This window comes from Mus caroli, unplaced genomic scaffold (assembly GCF_978045245.1).
Source record: "Mus caroli unplaced genomic scaffold, Mus_caroli_1 scaffold_9, whole genome shotgun sequence".
Lineage (NCBI taxonomy): Eukaryota > Metazoa > Chordata > Mammalia > Rodentia > Muridae > Mus > Mus caroli.
The window spans coordinates 38,400,674-38,424,807 of record NW_028227264.1 but is presented as its reverse complement, the minus strand read 5'-3'; the positions used below and the strand labels follow the sequence as shown (position 1 = coordinate 38,424,807).

At 43.8% G+C, this 24,134-nt stretch overlaps 1 protein-coding gene across 1 annotated transcript in view; it reads left to right on the top strand.

Annotated features, from left to right (window-relative positions):
- Positions 1-5,450: 5,450 nt before the first annotated feature.
- The window catches only part of Slc16a10 (solute carrier family 16 member 10), a 101,252-nt gene continuing 82,568 nt past the window's right edge, over positions 5,451-24,134 (top strand). The window contains exon 1 of the mRNA XM_021174405.3: positions 5,451-6,024. Coding sequence (XP_021030064.1) covers positions 5,691-6,024 — 334 coding nt within the window. The 5' untranslated portion in view covers positions 5,451-5,690. The remainder of the gene's footprint in view (positions 6,025-24,134) is intronic.

Below are 24,134 nucleotides of genomic sequence, written 5' to 3'. Positions count from 1 at the left end.
TTGGCCTAGAAGAAAAGTACACTTAGATTGTTTTCTCCTCTAATGCTGTTTATTCAGTCAGAGGTGCCAGCTCATGAGATGGTGTTGCCCACAGCCAGCTTCCTATAGGATGGTTCTGATGCTAAGGTCCTATACCCCAATTGGCTCTTGATCTGTCAGTAAAGAAGCCATGGGCCAATTGCTGGGTGGAAGGAATAGGCAGGACTTCTGGGTTCTGGCAGGCAAGAGAAACTCAAGAGAGAAAGAGGAATGGAGAGTTCACCATGCTTCTGAGGAGAAAAGGTGACCAGCCATGTGAGATCTCTGATGGAGAGGCCACAGGCTGCTCCTACAGGCAGGAGGTTGGAGATGCTTAGCTGGGACTAGATGTATCTGAGCAGCTAAAGTTGAGGGCAGGTGGAGAGGTGTGGAGCTAAGAGTATTGATAAGGACACACTTCTCCAGGCGGGAGATAAGTAGCGCCCAACAATTGTGCCAAAAAGGCAGGTTGAAATTGAACGGTGTGTGCCTGTGTTCTTTATTCTTGGATCCAATATTCTCTGGGTTGGGGCTGGTAGCAGGGGTCTGTTCCTGGAGCTTAGGTTGGGTAGCAAAGGCAACATCTTCCCTCCTTCGTCTGTCCACTCTGGAGACAATCTCATGGCCATTCCCCGACATGTCTCCTAGTCGGCTCTAAAACCAGTCAAGCTGGCAGTGAAAACCAGACTTTACAGATGAGTACTAGCTTGTTAGAGCTGCCGTAACAAAATACCAGCTTGAGTGGTTCAAATAATAGAAACAAATCTTCTCACAGTTCTGGAGGTTGAAGGGCCAAGTTGGAGGTTTGTAGCCATCTACCTGCTCCCTGGTCTGTCTCTGTATGCCCTTCTATTTATACAGACATCAGTCTTACTGTATTATGGCCTACCTCAAGAACCTCATTTAAACTAACCCCTTTAAAGGCCTTCCCTTCAAATACGTTTACAATCTAAGGTCCTAGGGAATGATTTTTAACATGTGAATTTGTGGTGTGTGGGCACACAATTGAGTCCGTAAAAGTAGGATCCGGCTTTTGTTTTAAAACGCACAGAAAGCTGAGCATGGCCATGCATTCTTACAGTCTCAACTCTTGGCAGGCAGGAGGCTGGGAAAGCAGTCAAGGTTCATCCCCAGCAGCATCTTGAGTTTGAGGCCACCTGGTCTCATGAGACCATGAGAGCCCCCTTGGAAAATAAAAAGTAAATAAAAAGGAAGAATGCACAGATAAAAAGACTGGGAGGAAACGCAGTAGCCTTTTGGGTTTATAGTGCCCCGAGGGTTCATATTAGGTGGTAATTGGTAGATAGCTGTGTTTCCTGATTAGAGAGTTGAGAACAAGGACCTTTGAAGATGGCCTGCAGCCATCTTTACTAGAAGTTCCTAGTTAATAAATGGTTTCAAATGCCCTTGGCCACCCTCAGCATTCTTTTTTTTTTTTTTTTTTTTGGGAGCAGATCTTCCAACGTAGCCAAAGCTAGTCTCCCACTCTTGATCCCTTTACCTCTGCCTTCCACTTCTGGGACTGCAGATTACTACCATGCTTAGTTAAAGCATCCTCAACTTTACAGCTCCCACCACCAACAGGGTCTCATGTGTCCCGGCTGACCTTGAACTTCTGGTGTACCTGGGGATGACTTTGAACTCTACATTCCAAGGGCAGGGATCACAGGCGTTTCACCATTAGATCCTCTGTGCTGTGCTGGGGATTGAGCCAGGGTTTTATGCTTGCTAGGAAAACTATTCACAAACTAAGCCACGATCTCACACATCAGGTGTTTTCATATTTCTCCCATTAATCTGAACACAGCAATTATAATTTGGAACCAAGAGTCAATACTATACTGTTTTATCAGGGGTGTACATTACTAGGTTATTTATAAAATGGCTGCTGTATTTCTCATGGATACATAATTTTTTTAAAAAAATATTAAATAAGGATACTGGAGCGGTCCTGTAATAAACAGTTTACCTTTATTGCTTTTTATGTTATCTGCTATAACAAGATTGGATCACCTTTGTAACTATAAAAAATACATCTGCTCTGTGTAGTATATACCTTTGATTACAGCACTTGGAAGGCAGAGGCAGGCAGATCTCTATGGTTTGATATCCATCCTGCTCTTCATAGTGAGTTCCAGGGCATCCAGGACTACACAGTGTGATCCTGTCTCAAAAAAACAAAAGCAAAAACCATATTGAAAACCATTAAGAATATTCCATAAAATATTCCATTAATGGCAATGGCCTAAACCTCTAAAACTATAAGCCAGCTCAAGTTAAATATTTTCATTTATAAGAGCTGTCTCAGTGGTCATGGTGTCTCTTCACAGCAATAGAAAAATGATCAAGATACTTACCAAGATCCTGCTTCAAAATAAAAAGGCTTTTAAGAAACTGGGGATTAGATATGTGAGGCCCTATGTTCAACCCTCACATTGGAAAAAACGTTTCATTGTTTAGAAAAAGAGAAAAAGGAAGAAACCTAATGCTTTTATACTGCTCTAAAAGCATATTTAGTTGTAAAGGACAAAAATGTATTTATAGGTTTGGATCTAAGAAAACCAAGAGTGAGGAGCCAGCATCTAGTGTGAATCTTTTTGCTATTTCATCCCTAGTCAGAGGACAGAAGCACAAGATAGCACATGTTCATCCTTGCATCACCTAAGAGATGGGGAGGGGAGGGGAGGGGAGGGGTATGAGTCATCCTGTTATCAGGAACCCTCCCCCACAACAGGCACTAGCCCACTGGTTAAGGCTGAGCCATTACAATTTTTTTCCCAATGTGAGGGTTGAACCTAGGGCCTCATGTATTCTAAGCAATAAACTATATCCCCAGCTTTTTAAAGTTTTGTTTTGCTTGAACCCAGGACTTCACACAAGCAGAGCACATACTCTACATTTCAGCCATTCCGTGCACTGTTTTTGATTTTTCAAGAATTTTTGTCTTATGGTGCTGGAGATTGAATATTGGGCTTCACACAACTGTTGTGTTTTTACAACAGTTATTCAACTAATCTATAGCTCCAGCCCTATGTATACTTTAATTAATTAATAATTGATAAATTTTAAGATAGGGTCTCTCTACATAGCTCTAGCTGTCACTGTCCTGGAACTCACTATATAGACCAGGCTAGCCTTGAATTCACAGAGATCTGTTTGCCTTTTCTTCCAAAGTACTGGGATCAAAAGTTCACACCATCACCCATGGTCTTCCTGCATGTGTTTTTAGCCAACGTGTTCACTATAAGGGTTTTAGGTGGTGTGTTTGTGTGTGTGCGTCTCTCTCTCTGGGTAAATTATATTAAACTACAGATGTTCATGAACAGTCCTACCAAATAATTGTTATTATAGTGCTATTCTGAGTTTATAATTTGTAGAGTATATCTCAAAAAGATTAAGTTTTAGAAAATACTCCATAGCCATTGAATTATCTCAAGGTTACATTTGGCTGTTTGATTTCAAGTGGTGATTAAGATGGCATCAAACCAGACTGTATTATGTGACATAGCTAGAAACTGCACTTACATGTAGCATAACTGGAATCTCATAGCCACAGATTCAGTAGTTCAGAACTTTGTATATTCAATTTATTAATTTATTTTTAAATTTCTCTTTTATTTTATTTTATTTTAGTTTAATTTATTTGTATATGAGTGATTTGCCTAAATGCATCAGGAAGTATCCAAACCCCTGTGTCTGAATCTGGGTTTCATTGCTATAAGGAGATACCATCTTAGTTAGGGTTTTACTGCTGTGAGCAGACACAATGACCAAGGCAACTCTTATAAGGATGACATTTAATTGGGGCTGGCTTAGAGGTTCAGAGGTTCAGTCCATTATCATCAAGGTGGGAACAGGGCAGCATCCAGGCAGGCATGGCACAGGAGGAGCTGAGAGTTCTATGTCTTCATCTGAAGGCTGCTAGTGGAAGACTGACTTCTAGGCAGCTAGGATGAGGGTTTTAATGCCCATACTCACAGTGACACACTTACTCCAACAAGGCCACATCTTCTAATAGTGCCATTCCCTGGGCCGAGCATATACAAACCATTACAGCTCCCTACCTTGATGATAATGGACTAAATCTCTGAAACTGTAAGAAAGCCCCCAATTAAATGCTTTTTGTAAAAAAAGAGTTACCTTGGTCACGGTGTCTCTTCACAGCAATAGACAGTGACTAAGACACCAAAAGAATTTGAGGGGTAATATATATCCAAGCTATTGTGCTATTTTAACTTAATCTCTAAAGCACCCACATTGCCCTGTATTCCCAGAACACTCTTTTGGAACATCCCTGTCTTTGGTTTCTTCTCTGTTTCTTTGGCTGGAAGGCTCTTTGCTTGTCCTTGTCCACAGAACCATGTGGCTAATCATAGCTCAGCTCAAACTTATTTTCTTACATACTATCCTTTTTTGGGGCGTGGGGTGGGGGTATGGGGGTAGTTGGTTTCAAGACAGGGTTTCTCTGTGTAGCTTTGACTGTCCAGGAACTCACTCTGTAGACCAGACTGGCCCAGAACTCAGAGATCCACCTACTTCTGCTTCCGGAGTACTGGGATACAAGGCTTGTGCTCCTACCTCCTAGCTGATGTCCCAGTGTTTAACCCTATTGCACCCCACTTTCTATTTCTGGACTGTTTTTACTTACTAGTTTAGGACAGAGAGAAGCAAAAATGTGATAATCACAGTTATTGTGTAACCCACCACACTGGTGCCTAAGTAACTGGCCTATTTTGATTTTGTTTGGAGTGAGTAATCTAAATATCTGAGAAATTAAGAATATACATCAGAATAGGATGCTTCAGGGGCCAGAGGAATTGAATATAAGTGTTGGTTCTTTATTTAGTGTGAGGACAACTTGTGAAGTTTAAAAGTATTGCTTTCTAGCTGCCTGTCAAAAATGTTTGTTAGTTGAAAATTTTAGAATCACAGTCTGTCTTCCAAAGTGAGCATCTTCAATGTGCCAAGTAGTCAAAACAAACTGTATGTTCACGGAATTGGAGTAATTAAGCAAGGTCTCTGATTCCTGAATTGCCTTTTAAGTAGGTACGTGGCATAAGGAATCTTTTATATTATAACTAGCACAAAAGGGACAACAAATATGAAATTTAAATTGTCATTTGTGACTCTCTATTCCAGTGAGGGTAAGCATTACCTGATTGATTGATCACCTTCGCAGGCCACACGTAGGAGAGGCTCCCCAAGAACTTCTAAGGTTAATGCTGAGAGGAGGTGACATTACTCCTGGAGGTAGCTAATTTGGCGGCACGCCTTCAAGCGCGCGCGCGGGCGGTCATTGGACACCCCTCACGGGGCGGAGCCTCCGCTTGCGGATGCCCAATCACCTGTGGGCTCAGGGTGTAAGGCCCTCTGGTGACCACGCCCCTAGGCGGTGCGGGAGGGCGGGAGGGGCGCTTTTAAGAGGCGGCTGGAGGCCCGCGTAATCAGGCGCGAGGGGCAGCCGGTGTGTCAAGTCCTCTGGCCGCCTTAGGCGGTGTCTGCGGTGTGCGCCGCTCGCCCGCCGGCCCGCCCGCTCGCCCGCCCGCCCGCAGCTCCGGTGTCCTCGCCTCGGCCTCCCTCCTCCGTCCGCGCTGCTGTCCCAGGCTCCGCGAGCCACCCCGGGACCTTGCGCCCGCGAGCTTTCTCGGTGCCCGACGGGGCCGCCTCGGGACATGGTGCCGTCCCAGGAGGAGCCCGCCGCCGAGCGGGAGACGAACGAGGCGCAGCCGCCCGGGCCCGCGCCCTCAGATGACGCTCCGCTGCCCGGCCCGGGACCCTCGGATGTCTCCGATGTGGCCGCAGAGAAAGTGGAGGTGGAGCTGACGAAGTCAACGGGCAGTGAGCCCCCTGTTCCCCCCGAGGGCGGCTGGGGCTGGTTGGTGATGCTGGCGGCCATGTGGTGCAACGGGTCGGTGTTTGGCATCCAGAACGCCTACGGGGTGCTCTTCGTGTCCATGCTGGACACCTTCAAGGCCAAGGACGATGACAACATGGCCTTCAAGACAGGTGGGACGTTGCTGCGGGCCGAGGGGAGGATGGCATGCAGGGTGGGAAAAGGGAGCTTGGTGCGTCCTCTTGTGTTGGGAGGGTGTGAGCTGTGAGCTTGACCCGTCTCACTTGCAACCTGCAGCTTGGGGCTTCCCTCTGCCAGTTTTGTATGGAACCCAAAGGCAAGCAAGTTGCAGAGTTGTACCTGCCTGAGGCTTTGGACTCCTCCTTTCTGCACAGTGGGCGCCAAGAATCCACAGTACTTTCCTCTTAGTGGTGGGAAATAAACTGAACGTTCCAGCACCAACAACACTGCATTATCACTTTTACAGTCTGTTTTGTGACCGCCACGGTGGCGTGGTTATCTACCTGCCATGCTGCAGAAGGAAAGGTGTGTTTGGGTAGATGCAGCGCAGGCCAGAACGGGAGATTGGCAAAATGGAAAAGTGGATCCCAAGGTCACAGGGAGTCCCAAAGGCAGCCCATTAAAAGTGGTAGTCGGTTGTCTCTCTGCACGCTCTACTATATTTAGACAGCATAGGAGGCAGCCACGTGGGATGGTAAGAGGAAGATAAGGGGTTGGACCTTCTGTTATGTTGACGTTTTTTTGCCTTGTGGAAATAAAATGCAAAAGGTGCAGACTCCGCATTTTTGTCAAATGCTTTCTGACTGATTATGCAAAAGTCAAGTCTAGGACCGTCTGCATAACATTTCCCCCATTATTTCATCTCATGCTGCCGGGCAGGTGTTGTCAGCTCTGCTTGGGTGAGAAAATGGAAAGTCAGGGAAATGAAGTGTCTTAGTGAGGAACAGAATAAAGATAGACCTCATTGCCTGACTTGGAGACTGAGAGTCTTGTTGCTAAATGGGGTCACTGCTGCCTTTTGGGAAACTTAATAAGATCAATAATTTCTGTGTTTCACTCTGCTCAGCCTGGCCTTGAATTCAAGATCCTTTTGGCTCAGTTGGGATTATAAGAACATTCTGCACCATACTGGGCAATAATAGTCTTTTAAAACTACAGCAGGGTCTCACTATTTAATTCTGGCTGGCCTAGAACTCACTATGTAGGACAGGCTGTCCTCAGATTCACAGAGATCTACTTGCTTCTGCTTCTCAAGTGATGGGATTACAGTCATGTAAAAACCCCTTTAGTTTCTGTTTTTACAGTGTGTATTGTTTAGATTTTTGGTGTACACATAAAATAAACTTCCACAGAGAAGTCCACTTTTTTTTTTCCCCCGAGACAGGGTTTCTCTGAGTAGCCTTGCCTGTCCAGGAACTCACTTTGTGAACAGGCTGGTCTTGATCTCAGAGATCCACCTGCCTCGAGTGCTGGGAATAAAGGTGTGCGCCACCACTGACCAGCTGAGAAGTAGACTTTTAAAATGGTATTTATGCACAATTCTGGTTAGAGTGTACCATGCAAGGCAGCTCTTCCTGGCAGCTAAGAGGAGAGTTCCTTGGAGTTTCTCTTCCTAAGTGTATCTTCTTTGTTCAGTTATTTTTTTGAGAAAGGTCTCACTGTGCAGCTCTGGATGATCTCTGCCTCTGCCTCCAGAATGCCCACATTAATTCTCACATAATATATGATCTATTTCAGAATTCTCATGAAAGGGCTAGATTTATTAGTAATAAAGGGCTAAATTTAAATGCTGGGGCTGGAGAGATGGCTTAGTAGTTAAGAGCACTGGCTGCTCTTCCAGAGGTCCTGAGTTCAATTCCAGCAACCACATGGTGGTTCACAATCATCTGTAATGAAGACAGCTACAGCGTATTCATACATATAAAGTAGATAAATAAATCTTTAAAAAATAGTAAATATTGAGATTTACTCCCACTGAAGTATAAGTGACTTCCATACCTATTTGGTTCTCCCCTGCCAGTATATCTCCCTGTACCCTCTCCTTCTTTTGAGATAGGGTCTCACTTTGAAGTCCTGGTTAGCTTAAAATCACTGTGTGGGCCGGGCTGTCTTGTCTCAGAGTTCTGGTATTAAAAATATGTACCGCCATGTACCACTGCCATGTACCACTGCCATGTTTACTGTTTGGAACTAGTGGCAGGAAGAAACAATGCCGGCTATTCTCAGAGTTTAGGATCTGCTGAAATACAGACGAGTGTTCCAGAGAAGGAATTCTCCCCTGAAACATTTGCACGATAAAGATCCTCAATCCTGTTCTAAAAGTCTGAGATTCCAAGGGAATTTAAGCAGTGGTGGAAACTGGGAAAGGACTGACAGCCTGTTTTTCTGGTTTCTCTCAGTTTCTCTGTGAAACTGAGGCTCTGGGCTGAGGATGCTAGCTGCAGTCCAAATTGTTCAGCAAAGTCACTAAGGCATACCCAGGACACCAGTCTCTGCCATGCACCCATGTGCTGCTGACATAGCAGTGTCAGTAGTCCAGGAAGTTAGAAGGAGTGAGAGAGCTTGCGCTGTCCTTTTCAGTTTTACCTGTTCCCAAGCTCATGCTTTTGCCTGAGTGGAAGGCAGTCGGACTCTTTGGGAAAGAAAATGGGTACCACAGTTAACTGGAGCATTGGTTTCTGCTAGAATCCATACATTTGTCTCAACTGCCGGAGCCTGGAAAACAGTGGACTGCTGAGTCTAGAGTTCTCTGTCTCCTCATGCAGTCCATGGTAGTCTTGGGGCTCATGGGAGGGTGCTAATCTTACCTGCTGTTTTCTTCTTGTGAATGTGTGTGTGTGCATGTGTGTACATGTAGGTGTGTGTGTGTGTGAGGGTGTGCCCATGCCATGGTGTGTCTGTGGAGGTCAGAGGACAGTGTGAGGTGCTTGGTCTCACGTTCAGCTTTTACACAGGTTCTGGCGCTCAGGCTTGAGCAGCTTTTACCCACTGAGCTATTTCTCTGGGCCCCAAGTATGCTCTTTAATGGCCTTTCTTGAAAGCGGACATCTATTTTTAAGACTGGGACACACCACACAATATACTTCTCTCCAGACTATTTAAAATGCAAGTTAACATTAGGGTTTTGTTTTTGTTTTTATTTTTTAAATCAACTGTTAGAAAGATGTGGAAAGAGAGGCTCTCTGCTCACAAGCTTTACTGTTTCAGCACTTTCCCTTTATGGTAAAAGTATGTTCTTTAGATGGTTCTGCCACTGAGCAGGAATTGGGTAGCATTTAGAGGTGGGAGCATGTCGCATTACCTCATTACTCTCTTTAGGAATAATAGGGTTTTAGCTGAAGCTTCAAGCCAGCTCGTGTCAAACCCTAAGTTTCCACATTTACCTTTACGTTGATATCTATTATAATAAAGTCTACACCTTCCACTTCAAACGTCATTGAGTTGAATTGGCAGTAGACAGACTACCCAGACAAAACCACAATTATTTGGTTATAGTTACATGTGACATGGAAGCTTTCAGATTGCCATTCAAAGTTAACTGGTCCATTTTTAGTCATAGGATTGATGAAGCTTAGTTAACTGTGTTGGTCAACAAATACTAGTGAAGAAGGGTACAGTAGCTAGCAGTCTAACAGCAGCGCTGAAAGAGAAACTTATAGGGACTGTCTGGCCAGATCCTTCTCCATTCTTCAGTTGCAGTGTTAGGGACCAAACCAGATAGGTCCGAGAATTCCTCTACAGATAGCTCTTACACAGAAGCTGGTAGTGTGTAGTGGGGTGTTAGAGGATTATATTTTAGCTTTTATGACTGGCTTTGAGGAAAAGGGCTTTTATTATTATTACCCACCTGGGAACTGGAGGGAGAGAATTCAAGCTGGGACAGTTTGCCTCAATGGAAAGTGAGTGAGAGACAGGAAGGGAAGAGAGGATCTGAGAAAAGCTGCTTGTTAGCTCGGTTTGGGGTAGTTTTCTAAGCTCTAGAACAACAATGTAGTTTTGAGTTACACCTAAATTACTAGAGATTTAGATTGTCAAAGTCTTTGGCTCTGGAAGTCAAGGTTAATCCTGCTGCCTTTATCCTCAGGAGGTTTAGTTGGCAAGGAAAGCTGCCAGTACGACCAGCCTTGCCACTGTCTTAATGAAGTAAGTAATAACTGCTTTGTTGAGACGATTATAATAATAGAGAGACCTGGCTCATGTTCCTATATATCTATCCCTATAATAGCAGTACACGATTCCTACTTCATTGGAGGGAGAAAAGCTAAGAAGGCTTACTTGTGCCAATAACTCATCCGAACCACTGGCTAGTAAGTCAACAGAACGCAAAAGCCATTCACAGAATTGGAAAATAAAGGATGGGCATGGGGCTGGGCCTGATAGTGTCCTCCTGGAATTCTGGGTGCTTGGGAGGTAGAGCTGAAGGAAAGTTCAAGGTCAGCCTGGGGTACGTAGTGAGTCACCACAGTAAAAGAAAAAACAAAAGGGTCCGGTCATGGTCATCTCCTTCCCTTTCCTTCTATTTTAACTGCCAAGTCAACACAACTAAAGATGTATCAGACTTATGTCAGAACAAGTTCTGAGATAACTTTTAGAATAAATTGTGGGTTAAGAGCACTGACTGCTCTTCCAGAAGTCCTGAGTTTGAGCCACCCACATGATGGCTCTGTAATGGGGATCCGATGCCCTCTTCTGGTGTGTCTGAAAACAGCTACACTGTACTCAGATAAATAGAATAAATTGTGTTCTGGGCTTTTGTGTTTGTAACTTCTGTACTGGAGATGAAATCCAGAGATACACACACACATACACACACACACACAAATATACACATATATGTGTGTGTATGTTTTATATATATGTGTATATATACATATATATATATATACATATTTACATATATACATATATATGTATATATATGTATATATATGCTAAACAAAGGCGCTATCGCTTCTTACAGTACCAGCTCTGAGTTCTTGATATAATTTGTATCTTTAAATTTATCCTTGTTCACCCAGGCTGCAGTTTCTTGAGGCCAATTCTATAGCTAGGTACTTGGCCCTTTCTGCCTATCCAGGTCTTTCACAAACCCCATGGCTCCATTTACTTTCTTGGGACCATTATTTCTAAAGTTAAGATGAGTGTTTACAATTTCTGGGCAGTCCCATTTGGGTTTCAATGCACACAATACTCAGCTAAAGTGAATTTGCCTTTAGCCAGCCCAGGGAGCCTTCTCCCATCACCAGACACACCAGTTCCCTCGGGGACACACATCTTCCCTGCATTTTCAGAGTATTTTGGGTTCCTTAAGTCACATATACATGGTGTGATGGTTTTCCCAGAGACCATGTGGGCTCTGACTTAATTAATGATCAATTCATGGTAGATGTTATGGCATTAATAGGAGGTGGTGAGGGTAGTAAGTCCTATGGAGTAAGCAGGTTGAGAGGGTGTAGCCTTGAGGGTGATTGTTGGCCCTCACTCTTTCCTCCATTCCCACGTCTCTGTTTCCTGGCTGCTGTGATGTGAACTGCTGTGCTCTACCGGACTCCACCACGGGTTAACACTTCAATACTGCTACTACGAGCCCAAGTAAATCCCCCTTCAAGGTCTTCTTCTCAGGGGTTTGGTCACAACAACTGAAATAACACACCCAGAATTCGTACATATCCCCCTTTCTATTGTATTGGCATCCTGCTTCTTACATTGCCCCCTCCCCTTCTCCTTCATGTCGGTGTCTTTGTTTCACGTCTTTATTACTTTGGGCCTCAATTGCTAGAATCACATTATGGATTGTATATGTTTTGCTGCTTCAATGCCATCAGTGGCATGTGTTATCTGCTGGAAAATACCAGACTCCTAATTCCTGAGGTCTGCAAATCATGGCCCTTGTCTGACCTGACCCACCCTCCCTCCGTCCCTCCCTCCCTCCCCTCCTCCCTCATTCCTTTGTTCCCTCCTTCTCTTTCTCTCTTCCTGATATTTTTGAGGCAGAGTTTCTGTAGTCCTGGCTGGCTCTAAGCTGGCAGCCTGTACATACCCAGGTTTGTCACATTACCTTTGTTTCTGTCCCTTTATGTGTACCACTCCTCCTCAGCTTGGTTGTTGGTCCTGTAGGGTTCCAGTGCCTTTCAGTCTTTATGCCACAGTCCTGGAACTTTAGGCAACAATGGTCACATTTTAAGCATTTGGGATGATTGGAGCTATTACATTTCGGAGACTTGAGACTAAATTAAAGTGAGTTATGAATTAAGCTTAAAGTGAAGGACAGAACTCAATTTCAACCTATTCTAAGTTAATCAGCAATCTGTGAAAGGATTCGATTTCTTTTCTTTTCTTTTTTTTTTTTTGAGACAAGGTCTTGCTGTGTCTGCCTCTGACTTCTGAGTGGTGGGAATACAGGCATGTATCTCTATGCCTGGCGAACAGAAGGCATTTTAAAGCTACCCATGCTTATTTAACTGGTAATTTGTATAGTCCTTTGTCATAAAGAGAAGGCTTCCATGCATTACCTTATTTTAAGTTTTCACTTATTTTGAGACAGGATCTTGTGGTGTCCAGGCTGATCCAGGCTCCTGGTCTAACGGTCCTTCTGCCTCTTGTTTCTCTCCTATCTGAACTGTACACATGTATCTCTTATTTTGGACTAGCCTTCTGTGTCAGCTTTTGGAGGCTAGGCTTGGGCATCAGGATAACAGTGTTCACATCTACCAAGTTGAACTTAGGAGTATCTGTTTAACTAGGGACATAGTTTTGTATTCATATGAAGTAAAACGCCCTGCCCTTTCCCCTCAGTACGGTTCTCTGCATATTTCCTTGTATTTTATCTAGATCCTCAAGAATGCCTTCTGTTTACGCGTCAGAAGTCATGGTTTTGAAGGCAATTCCACTTCAAGTCATGATAGCTCAATCAGAAAACTGACTTCATATTCAAATTAAACAAACGAATCTCAATAAAAACAAACTAAGCCCCAAACGTAACTGGAAAAGCTCCAGGCCTCACCTGCCTCACCTGGTACTGCCCGTGCAGGAACGAGGGGTGATGCTTTGGCAGTCATTCAGGATGGCCATCTCTAGTACACCTGAGTATTTGCACAGACCTACCCCACACAGGAGACTGCCTGTCAGAGCCTGCAGTGGTGGGGGAAAGCGGTACCCCGGACCCTGCTGAGTGTGTTGAATGTTTGTGGTTACACCACGTCTTCAGTAACGGCCCAGAGAAGCCAGACCTAAGGAACTGAGGTGGAGAAGTCTCCATTTCACCATGGCAGGGCATATTTGGGAGCTACTGATTTGAAATGCAGTATATGGACCAAAGCAGAGTTTCCGTCTTCTGTATTCCTCTTACTAAACATAAAAATCTCACGCTCTTCAGAGTGTCTGTACTCACCGTCCCAGGGAGTTTACCTTCCCCTGAGTGCGCCCCTCAGGAGTGCTCAGGAGTAAGAGTGGCATCTGCATCACTCCCCAGGCAAAGCTATGCCAGGCTTTCTCTCTAGCTCAGTTGTGAAAGCAATTAGGGCTCTCATTCAGTTTTTAGTAATTACTAGGTTTTAATACTGAATATACTGTTTGTGCATCTCTGGAATTTTGATGTATTCTTGCTATAGTCAGGAGAAGCACAAAGTGGAGTTTACAGTTAATTGATGGGGTTGAGCCTGCCCCATAGTGTTTGCCCAGCTTGTGGGAGATCCTGGCTCTGGCCCCACCTCCAGCACTGCAGCAGCAACAGCAAAATAGTAAAAATTGTCAAGGTCTGCCTTAGCTAGTTAAATTCAAGCAAAAGATAATGGTTAAATTAATGTAAAAAGTCAGGGGAATGACTCAAGCCTGGTAGTTTACACCATCAACCCCAGTACTCAGGCTAGCTTGAGTCTGAGGCTAGCCTATCTATGTTGGAAATTCAGGTTAGCCTGGTCTATATTGCAAATTCAGGCCTCTATCATGAGACCCTGCCTCCTCCTTTCCATTCCCCCCAAAAGTTCAGGGAATATTGTTGCCCCCTCCAATTCCCTCCCACCCAGATGGTCAGGGCTCTGTCCTCCCGTGGTCACACGTCAGCTGGTACTCGCCTTCCTCCGAGAGTAAATTGCTTTGACAGTGTTCTGCAGCAGTTCTGAGAGCTGAACATGTATTTCTGTTGTATACACAGATGGGATCTAAACTCCAATTCTCTTATATTTTATAAAAATAGAAAGCTGGGGACAAGGGATGGGAGGGCTCAGAGGTTAAGAGCACTTGTTGTCTTGCAGAGGACAGAGCTGCTTCCCTAGCAACCATGTGGCTATTCACAGCCATCATAACTCCAGTCCCAGGGGAGCCCATGTCTTTACCTGACCTCTGCAGGCACTGCATGCACAGGGTGCTCAGATGGACAGACAGACAAAACACCCATACACTTAAAGTTAGAAAAAGATTAAAAGCAGAAAACTATGGCAGAAGTGTGTCTTGGGACCATAATCTCAGCACTCCAGAGACCGAGGCAGTCTAAGTTCGAGGCCAACCTGGTCTACATAGTGAGATTCAGGCCAGCCAGGGTTATGTAGTGAACCCTTGTCTCAAAAGAAGAAAAGGAAAGAAAAAGAATTAGCACCAAGTTGAGTTAAGCCTTGCACACAGCTTTTCTTCCTTTCTGCTGGGGATCGAGCTCACCGCCTAGACTAGAGCGAGCTTCTGGCACCTGTCTCCACTTCTGAGCCTACCGCTGAGCCAGCTGCCCACAGCCCCAGGCGATGGTTTTTAATAGTAGAGAACCTTTCATTTGGTCTATTATGTCTTATTTTTATTTTTTATTTTTTTTTATTTTTATTTAACTTGATGTGGGATTTCTAATGATGGCACCGGGATGGCTTCATATTTGTCAGTGATTGATTATTAGTGACAGTAATTGAAAATAGAAAATAGTAAAAGGAAGGTTTTGTAGGAATGAATAAATGACATAGCCTTTAGTCATACAAGTATTATTGTCTTCTTTCTAGAGAACTTTTTGTTATGGAATAGATTGGAACTGGTAACTTGATTTGCTTAGTTTTATAGTTTTGTCTTTTAATAGTTTTATAGTATAGTTTGTTTTCTGAGAAAGGGTCTCTCAATTTAGTCCTTGCTATCTTGAAATTCACTATGTAGGCCAGGCTGACCTTGAACTCTCAGAGATCCTCCTGCCTCTGCTTCCTGAGTTCTAGGATTAAAGGCGTGCGCCACCATACCTGGCCTTAGGGGCCAATTTTGAATAAAATCAGATTATTATTCATATTTTGATCTTGGATTAAAAAAGGATACTTATTATCATATACATAATCATTTTCTTATGTGTTTGTTTGTTTTTATGTAGCTCAGGCTGATTTCAAACTCTGTAGCTGTAGGTGCTGGACCCGAACCCAGGTCCCCTGCACGAGCAACAAGCTGTCAAACGTTGAGCTAGTTTTTAAGCACCAGCCATCTTTAGAAACTTTGAGTTTAGGATTTCAAAATTGTAGATGATAAATTATAGATTTAGTTCTTTTGTGGGTTTGTTTATTTATTTATGTATTTATTTATTTTGTGTGCTAGGGTCCAAATCCAATGCCTGTGTTTGCTAGAGAATGCTTTGAGCTAAATCCCCAATCCAGGCATTATAGATTTAAAAAGAAGAGCAAGCACACAAAAAGGAGCTTTCGATTCCTATGCATATCTACTTTCTCCTTTTGCTGATCAGCACATTTTACTTAGAGGATATTTCTCTATCCCGAAGGTCACCCACTTACTAGTTGTATTCATTGTGGTAACCTACCACCCTGGCTACACTGGCCTTCAGACCAGGCCTCTGTGGCTAAGCTGCTGGCAGGGTTGTAGTGTCCCTGTTCTCTTTCCTCAGCTCTGCCAGCCTAGGTGTGTTGAACAAGGCTTACCTGGAGCTGAGAGCAGGGATGGAAGCCAACCATCTAGAGACTTGGTCCTTCTGAAGTCATCTCAACTAGCAAGAGCTGCTGTGCCTGCATCCTGTCCTCTGTGTTACTGCTTTTCTCTGCTTCCCCTTGGCCCAGGCTCACTCTGTTGAAATACCTTTAATCAGTTGGTTTTGGTGTATATATAATATATATATGTCCTCAATAAATTTTTTTTTTTTTTTTGCTTTTGTTTTTAAAAGAATGCAGCCTGGTGTGGTGGCGCACGCCTTTAATCCCAGCACTTGGGAGGCAGAGGCAGGCGGATTTCTGAGTTCGAGGCCAGCCTGGTCTACAGAGTGAGTTCCAGGACAGCCAGGGCTACACAGAGAAACCCTGTCTCAAAAAAAGAAGGCAGAGAACTCACTCAGTTTGTTGAGCAGTTATGTGCTTGTGCCATGCAAGGCAGAAGTGCGACCGACTCCGCGCTTTTGTGAGGTTATAGGGAGCAGGAATAACTCTGCTGTCCATGCTGACAGCAATGCAAGACGCAGGGCTTTCTCAGCTGCCTAACGACGTCTTCATGAAGGGAAGTGCTAAAGATGGCTTTTGAAAGATTTATTTATTTAATGTATGTGAGCACACTGCAGCTGTCTTCAGACACACCAGAAGAGTGCATTGGATCCCATTACAGATGACTGTGACCCACCATGTCATTGCTGGGAATTGAACTCAGGACCTCTGGAAGAGCAGTCAGTGCTCTTAACTGTTGAGCCATCTCTCCAGCCCTAAAGATTGTTTTCTAAAGTGGTTAAAGATTTGTGTGACATGAATGTATGACAGTAGCTTTTGAGTTAGGCTGTGAAGATTGGTAGGCTTTCTTCAGCAGAGTTAACAGATGAGGACCCAGGCCATTCTAGTGAGTGTTTCCACTGAACTTGCCACCAGGCATGTGAGCCTCTGAATTCAGGGCATTTTCTGTTCTTTGTTTCTTTTTCTTCTTCCTTCCTTCCTTCCTTCCTTCCTTCCTTTCTTCCTTCCTTTCTTCCTTCCTTCTTTTCTTCCTTCCTTCCTGCCTGCCTGCCTGCCTGTCTGGTTTTTTTTCCCTCCAGAGTACTGGGATTAAAGTCATGCACCACCATGCCTGGCTAGGATCCATGACTTTAAACTTGATCACACATGGGGGTTTATTAAGTTTGTATCGTTGGATTTGGTTGGGCTACAAAGCAGGAGTCAGACTGGAGTCATAGAAGGTGAAAGCTGGTAAGAAGAATATTGTAGCCAGAGAGTAGACGACTAGAATCTAGCTTAAGTTTGAACATTGATAAGCAGGCATAGAGAGAGAGACTGAGGGCTTTGGAGAGCGTCTCTGAAGTGTTTGAAAAGATAGTAGGTTAGTGAGATGGCTCCGCAAGTAAAGGTGCTTGTCACCCAAACTGACAGTCTGAGTTACTGTAAGCCCTCCCACACACACGCACACACACACACACACACACACACACACACACACATATAAAGAAGAGTTTTTAAAAAGACAGTTTGGGTTTCAGAAGGAAGAAATGGGCGAGGCATTAAGTTTACGAAATCCATAACTGAAAGGAAGCTGCCTGATGTTTTAGGGAAGTAGCTGAGAAGGGCAAGATAGACTAGTTAGGAGGCCATCTAAAATAGATGGAGGGAAGTGTGGGCAAGATGAGTGTGGAGCATGTGGAAGCACTGGGGAAGTGAAGGGCTGTGGAGATGACTCATCAGCAAGAAGTGAGACCTGAGCCTCAGAACCTGCTCGTAAAGCCGAGTGCACTGGCGTGAATGTGAGATCCGTAGCACTGTGTGCATGGATGCAGGAGAGTCGCCTAGAAGCTTGCGGGGCAGCCAGTCTGGAGGAAGCGGCAAGGCAGAAACAAGAGGGCCATGCTGCAACAGGCAGGCGAAGAGAACAAACCTCAGAGAACCATCCTCTGACCTAGAATATGCTCTAGAATATGTATATCTGCACGCACGTGCACACACACACGCTCATTCATACACTCACACACACACACATTCATACACATACACTCATCCATATACACACTCATACACACAAACACTCATTCATGTACACACTCATGTATACACATTCATACACATACTCAGATACACACTCACACTCAGACATACACTCACTCACACACACTCACATACACTCTCACACACACACACTCATACACACTCATTCATACACACTCAGATATACATTCACACTCATTCACACACTCACATACACTGTCTCACACATACTCATCCACACATACTCACACACACTTCATACACACACTCCCATACACACTCATTCATATGCACACTCATGCACATACTCATTCTCTCTCTCTCTCACACACACACACACACACACACACACACACACACACAAACACAGTTAAAGTTTTAATTCATTGTGTGTATGTAGGAAATAACCAAAGAATAAAAATATTATACAAAACCTCAAACACTTACTTATATAGAATGTTGGGCCGGAGATGTAGCTTCTTGGTAGAATACTTGACATTATGTGTGAGGCCCTGGTATTCAATTTCTGTACCATAAACAAAAAGGCATTTACTACCTACTCCAAACCAACTCAAACCTAAAGCCAAACCAGTCTGGGAGTTTAGGCTGTAGTTTGGTGGCCTCTAGATTATACCTTTTCAACAGCTATGGCCACTGTCTAGTGCTATAAAAATCTAACATTTCTGTGCATGAGACTATTTTTTAAAGATTTATTTATTTATTTATTTATTTAATGTATATGAGTACATTGTAGCTGAACAGATGGTTGTGAGCCTTCATGTAGTTGTTGGGAATTAAATTTTAGGACCTCTGCTTGCACCGATTGGCCCCGCTCACTCTGGTCAACCCTGCTTGCTCAGTCCCTGCTTGCTCCGGCCCAAAGATTTATTGCACCAGAAGAGGGCGTCAGATCTCTTTATGGGTGGTTGTGAGCCACCATGTGGATGCTGGGATTTGAACTCAGGACCTTCGGAAGAGCAGTCAGTGCTTTTACCCGCTGAGCCATCTTGATAGCCTGAGACTTTTTTTGAGATTGTATTTTTTAACTGTTTGTGTACATGTGAGTACAGGTCATGTTTGAGGTCAAAGGCATAGGATGCTGTTAGAGCTAAAGTTGTAGGCAGCTGGGAGCCACCCAGCATGGGTGCTGGGGACTGAGCTCAGGTCTTCTGCGATAGTACTACTTGCTGTTAGCAACTGAGCCATCTTTCTAGCCCGTTGTGTATATGTCTTTAAAACATTTAGTCAGCCATGGGAGTGGACATCTATAATCCCAGTACTTGGGAAGTAGAGACGATTTGATCTCTGAGGTTAAGGGCAGCCTGATCTATATAGTGAGCCCCTGTTTCAAAAACTTTTTTTTTTTTTAAAGAGAAATGTGTCTGAGTAATTTTTGAACAGAGTACCATAGTTTTATTCAATACTGGGATTCCTAGATTATGTCAGCCATTAGCAGGACCAAGGGTACCGGGGGCTGAGGGGGAGCAGTTACCAGGGAAAGGCTGGCTTGACTTTTTTTGTTTTGTTTTGTTTGTCTTTTGGGGCAGAGTTTTTCTGTGTTAACAGCCCTGGCTGTCCTAGAACTTGTTTCGTAGACCAGGTTGGACTTGAACTCCCAGAGATCTGCCTGTCTCTGCCTCTCTTTTTTTACGCCACCAACCCTGGTGAGTTTTTGTCATATAGAACACTGTTAAAGAGCAGAGAGATGATATAAGGAGGTGGTCGCATAGATAAATGAGGCTGGGCATGGTCGCTTAAGCCTGTTATCTTAAATCCCTGAGGTTGAGACAGGAGAGTTGTGAACAAGGGCATCATAAATTTGTAGTGTCTCAAAACTGCAGCAGAAACCCAAGATGGCTGCAAATGCACCTTTCACGATGGAGAGTAAAGCTGAGGCCAGAGAGAGCTTTGGGAAGAGTGTGTATCTTCCACAGAGCACAGCACAACAGCAGTCAGGAGTTCTGTTCTAGACAGACACAGGAGTGCTCCTGTCTTAAGAAAACAAAACCAAAACAGCAACAACAAAAATCAAACAACCCCCCCCCAAAAAAAAAAAAAAAAAAACCAAAAAAAACCAACACAATTCGTTTCTGCACATGTAGACACTGAAATCTGACCAGCAGAAGACATACCCTTGTGGCACTCATTGGCCGAGAGTGGAGCAGTTCCGGTTGAGATAATAACTGGTTACTTGGCTACATACAAGTAACTTTTTACTTAGTTTCCTGTCAGACAGTGAGCAGGGAGGGGAGCAGATATAGACTCAGCCCTTAGAGATGTTCGAAGATACGTCCACCACTTCTGCTACTGAGCACGCCAGCCTGGCGCCTGTCATTGGGTGATGACGAGTGTTGACTTGTGCTGTGTTGTAATCTCTTGGACGCGGGTCCTAGGCTGTTCTCTTGTGACTGAGGCTGAACGGAAGGTGCTGGAAGTGCAGTGACCCTGGAGGAAGAACCAGTCAGAGCAGGGGGTGGATGGGAGGGAAATGCAAGTTGTGCAACCATAGGATTTACTTTTGTTTTTAAAATTAAATTTATTCTTTTTGTGTATATGTGTGGGTGTGCACATGCCACCTTGTGCATGTGGAGGTCAGAGGACATCTTGTCGAGATTGCTTCTTTCCTTCCACCATGGGGATTTCAGGAACCAACCTCAGGTCGCCAGGTTTGGCATTACCCACAAAACCATCTCCCCAATCTGCCCCGTCTCCATTTTGTAAGCGATGATGCCCCCTTCCCTTCAGTAACTGTTTCATCTTTTAGCATCATTTTCTATCAGTTACAAAGTCTGCCTGAAGGCAAATAGTGGCCCATGCCAGCGTTTTTATTTTCCTCAGCTGCTATGTGTGTTGGGAGGAACTAAGATGTGGTTTTCTGATTAGCAAGTATAAAGGCTGATGCTTATGGAAACTGGGGAATGGGGAAAGGCAGTTGAGATATTTTTCTTCTGAAGAGTTTGAGAAGCAGAAGGGCTCTGGGCTTCTTTTTCACAGAGATAGCAAAGTTCAGGGGTTAAGATGAGCAAGGTTAGGCACTCCTTGTGAGAATGCTATCATAATTAATTTGTTATGTAGTAGAATTAAATTTTTTTTTACATCTTTGATTGGGAAACAAATACTGAGGCATTTAAAACACAGACTAATTTTGCAAAAAATAAAATGGTAAAAAGTTATCCTTAATCAAATTAAGCTGTCCTTTTCCTCTTAATTCATCATGATGGTTTTGGATGTATGGTGGCAACTGAGAGTGGATAATGCAAAAATGTCAAAGCAATGTAATCCCCATTATTCATGGTCACTTGAGAGGATAAACTAACCATTGGCCACTAATCTTGGGACGCTTACTCCGCTGACCTGGAAATATCCTTAATTTTTTTTTTTTTGGAAAGCAAGTCAGTGAGTTAGTAAAGCTGTCAGAATTGATCAATTTCTCTAACCCTAATAGTAAGTGACTAGAAGCCTTTCCCTTCCTGCCTCATAGCACAGTCATTCCTTTACTCTGAAAACTATGGAGTGCATGCTAGAAGGGCACTCTATCCATCCGAGTTCAGAGACTTAGTTAGTGTAGGCGGAACAGAGCTGCCTTCAAGGTGCAGGCTGCAAACCACACGTCTTGTTTTGTTTTGTTTTAGAGATAGCATCTCATTCTGTGGCTCTTACAGACCTGGAACTTAGATTTTGTTTAATAGATTAAAAAAATGCAGTATTACTGTCTTATGGAATTTAAAATATTGATAAATACAAAATAAAACAAAAACATGTCCACCCAGAGACTTAAAGACCAATGTTCGTAGCAGCACTATTCATGAGAGGCAAAAACTAGAAACAATTAAAAAAGACCCAACATCTGGGATTGGTGATATAGGCCGATAATCCAAACAACTTGGGAAGTTGAGTCAGGAGGATTGAAAGTTCAAGGCTACATAGCAAGACTCTGTACATAAATAACAGAAAACAAACAAAATAATTCACAAGCACAAAGAGAAGGAACCTGTAGAGAGGAAGAAAGTGAAGTTATCAAGAGGGTAATTAATAGAATGGTTTGTGAGGCTACTGTAGTTGGGTTTGAGATCTGGGAGTGGAATCCATCTGGGTATTTGCAGTAGGGACTGTCTGCTTGGGACCTGGGGAGGGAGGGGAACTTGAGAAAATGTGTGTATGTTTCCTGAGAACCAGGGTGCTGACAGCAGGAGGCCTTTACACTAGTTATGCCGACAGGAAGAGATGGCAAAGGTATGGCAACTGAGCCGCGATAAGACAAAGGACTGGAACCTAAACACAATGGGATCCGTGCATCTGCAGTAAATTCCTAAGATTGTGCCTCCCTCCCTCCTGTGCTGTGCTCTGAGAGGTGATCAGTCAGTGCGAAGTGTACAGCTGGTATAAGAATCAAAGCCAAACCATTTCATGTTTCTGTTGCCATCTCTGTTGATGGCTTCTCTCTGCCTGCACGCTGTCTCTGGAGACTTGGAAATACTTGTGTAAGTTTTGGGTGATTAAATGTATAAAGCCTTACATTTTCACTTATGGTAAATATATATCATAAAGCTTGCCAGGTTGGTCATCTTAAGTGGCATTAAGCATATTCACAATGTGCTCACCTGTCATTGTTACCCCAGTGTTACCGTGAAGTGTAATTGTGTCATCCCTCTTGTGCCCTTTGTGTCAGTCCTGAGTTACAAACACAGTAGGTTCCTTACTGAGTAGAGTACTCACAGCCTTGAAACTGAGACATTGCTAGTGCTGTTTATGAGGCTAAAGTTTGGCAGGCACTTTGCAAAGCAGAGGATTGTGCTTATGGCATTGGGTTTATGGCTATTAAATTGCCGCCTTGGCTTTATAGTTGTGTGGTTGTGATTTTTGTCACTGTCTTTTCCATAGCTGTGGAAGGTCTACAAGCGTGGGAGCTTTTATGTGCAGTGTTTACACAGTGCTTGGCATGTGGTAGTCCATTCATTGGTGATGATTTGGTCTGTGTGTGTGTGTGTACGTGTATACACATAGAGCCCAGAAGACAACCCTCTTGTCCTTCTTCAGGAGCTCTACCTTGTGTGTATGGTTTTAAAATGTGATAATTTTATTCATGTGTATAATAATTTTGATTATGTTTAGCACACGCCCCACTTTCTAACTTTTCAGGATCTCCCATCTCATCCCTACGTCCCCCCCACCCCCCCCTTAAAGATAAGTCAGAGGTCAGTTAGACCTGCCTGTGTGTACATGAGGGGCCACTCCCCAAAGCTTGCTCAGCTGACCAGCGCTCATATCCCGAGGGAGACAGTTAGAGGGGGCTCTGCGGGTTCCTCATGCTGGACTGTTACCTGTTTGATCATGTGCAGGCTTTGTGGAGGCAACCACAGCTGTTGTGAATTCATGAGTGCAAAGGCCTGTCAAGTCCACAGGACATTGTCTTGCAGTAGTCCTCCTCATAGAATCATGTTAAGTGAAAAGGTGAAATTGAGAATGCTTAGTAAGCTATCATTGTATATTCTTTAAAATGTGTAAAACAAGCTTTGAGAGACTATAGCTTAGATGGTAGAGTTTTTGCCTGGCCTGCACAAAGCTATGGGTTTGAGCCCTAGTACCACATAAAACTAGGTGTGTTGACGTATGCTTGTAATACTGGTACTCTGGAGGTGGTGAAAGGAGGGTCAGAAGTTCCAACTCATCCCTAGCTACAGAGCAAGTTTGAGGCCAGGCTGAAATATAGGAGACTGTGCATTAGATAAAATAATGTAAAAATAATTCTGTTAAAAAGCTCATGTAAAACAGTTCTGCCATATTTCGATGGGCTGTAAAGTGTTACTGATACAAAGATTCTCTTCTATGTGCACTGAAAACGGGGAAGACTGACAAACTGTGATATAACACTCGCTGTATATTGTAAAGACTTCTGAAAGTTTTCCATTGCTGTGAAGAAACACCATGACCCAGGCAACTCTTGTAAAGATATTTAATTGAGGCTGACTTATAGTTTCAGAGGCTTAGTCCATTATCGTCATGGCAGGAAGCATGGCAGCATGCAGGCAGGCATGGTGCTAGAGGATCCAAGAGTTCTACATCTTGATCTGAAGGCAGCCAGAAGGAGACTGCCTTTTGCAGGCAGCTAGGGTGCTACTTGCCATGGGCCAAGCATATTCAAACCACCACATGGACTCCCGTTTTAGGGATGCTGTAATATGAAAACTATGCATCTTAAAATGGAGGTCAGTATATCATTGGTACATTGGAGTAAAAGCATAGAACCATGCATAAAAATGGTATTATAGCCAAAATGTGGTTAGCTTGATGAGGGAAGAAGGGGGAATAGGGCCACATGAAGGACTTTAAGTGTATTTTGTAAAGAACTT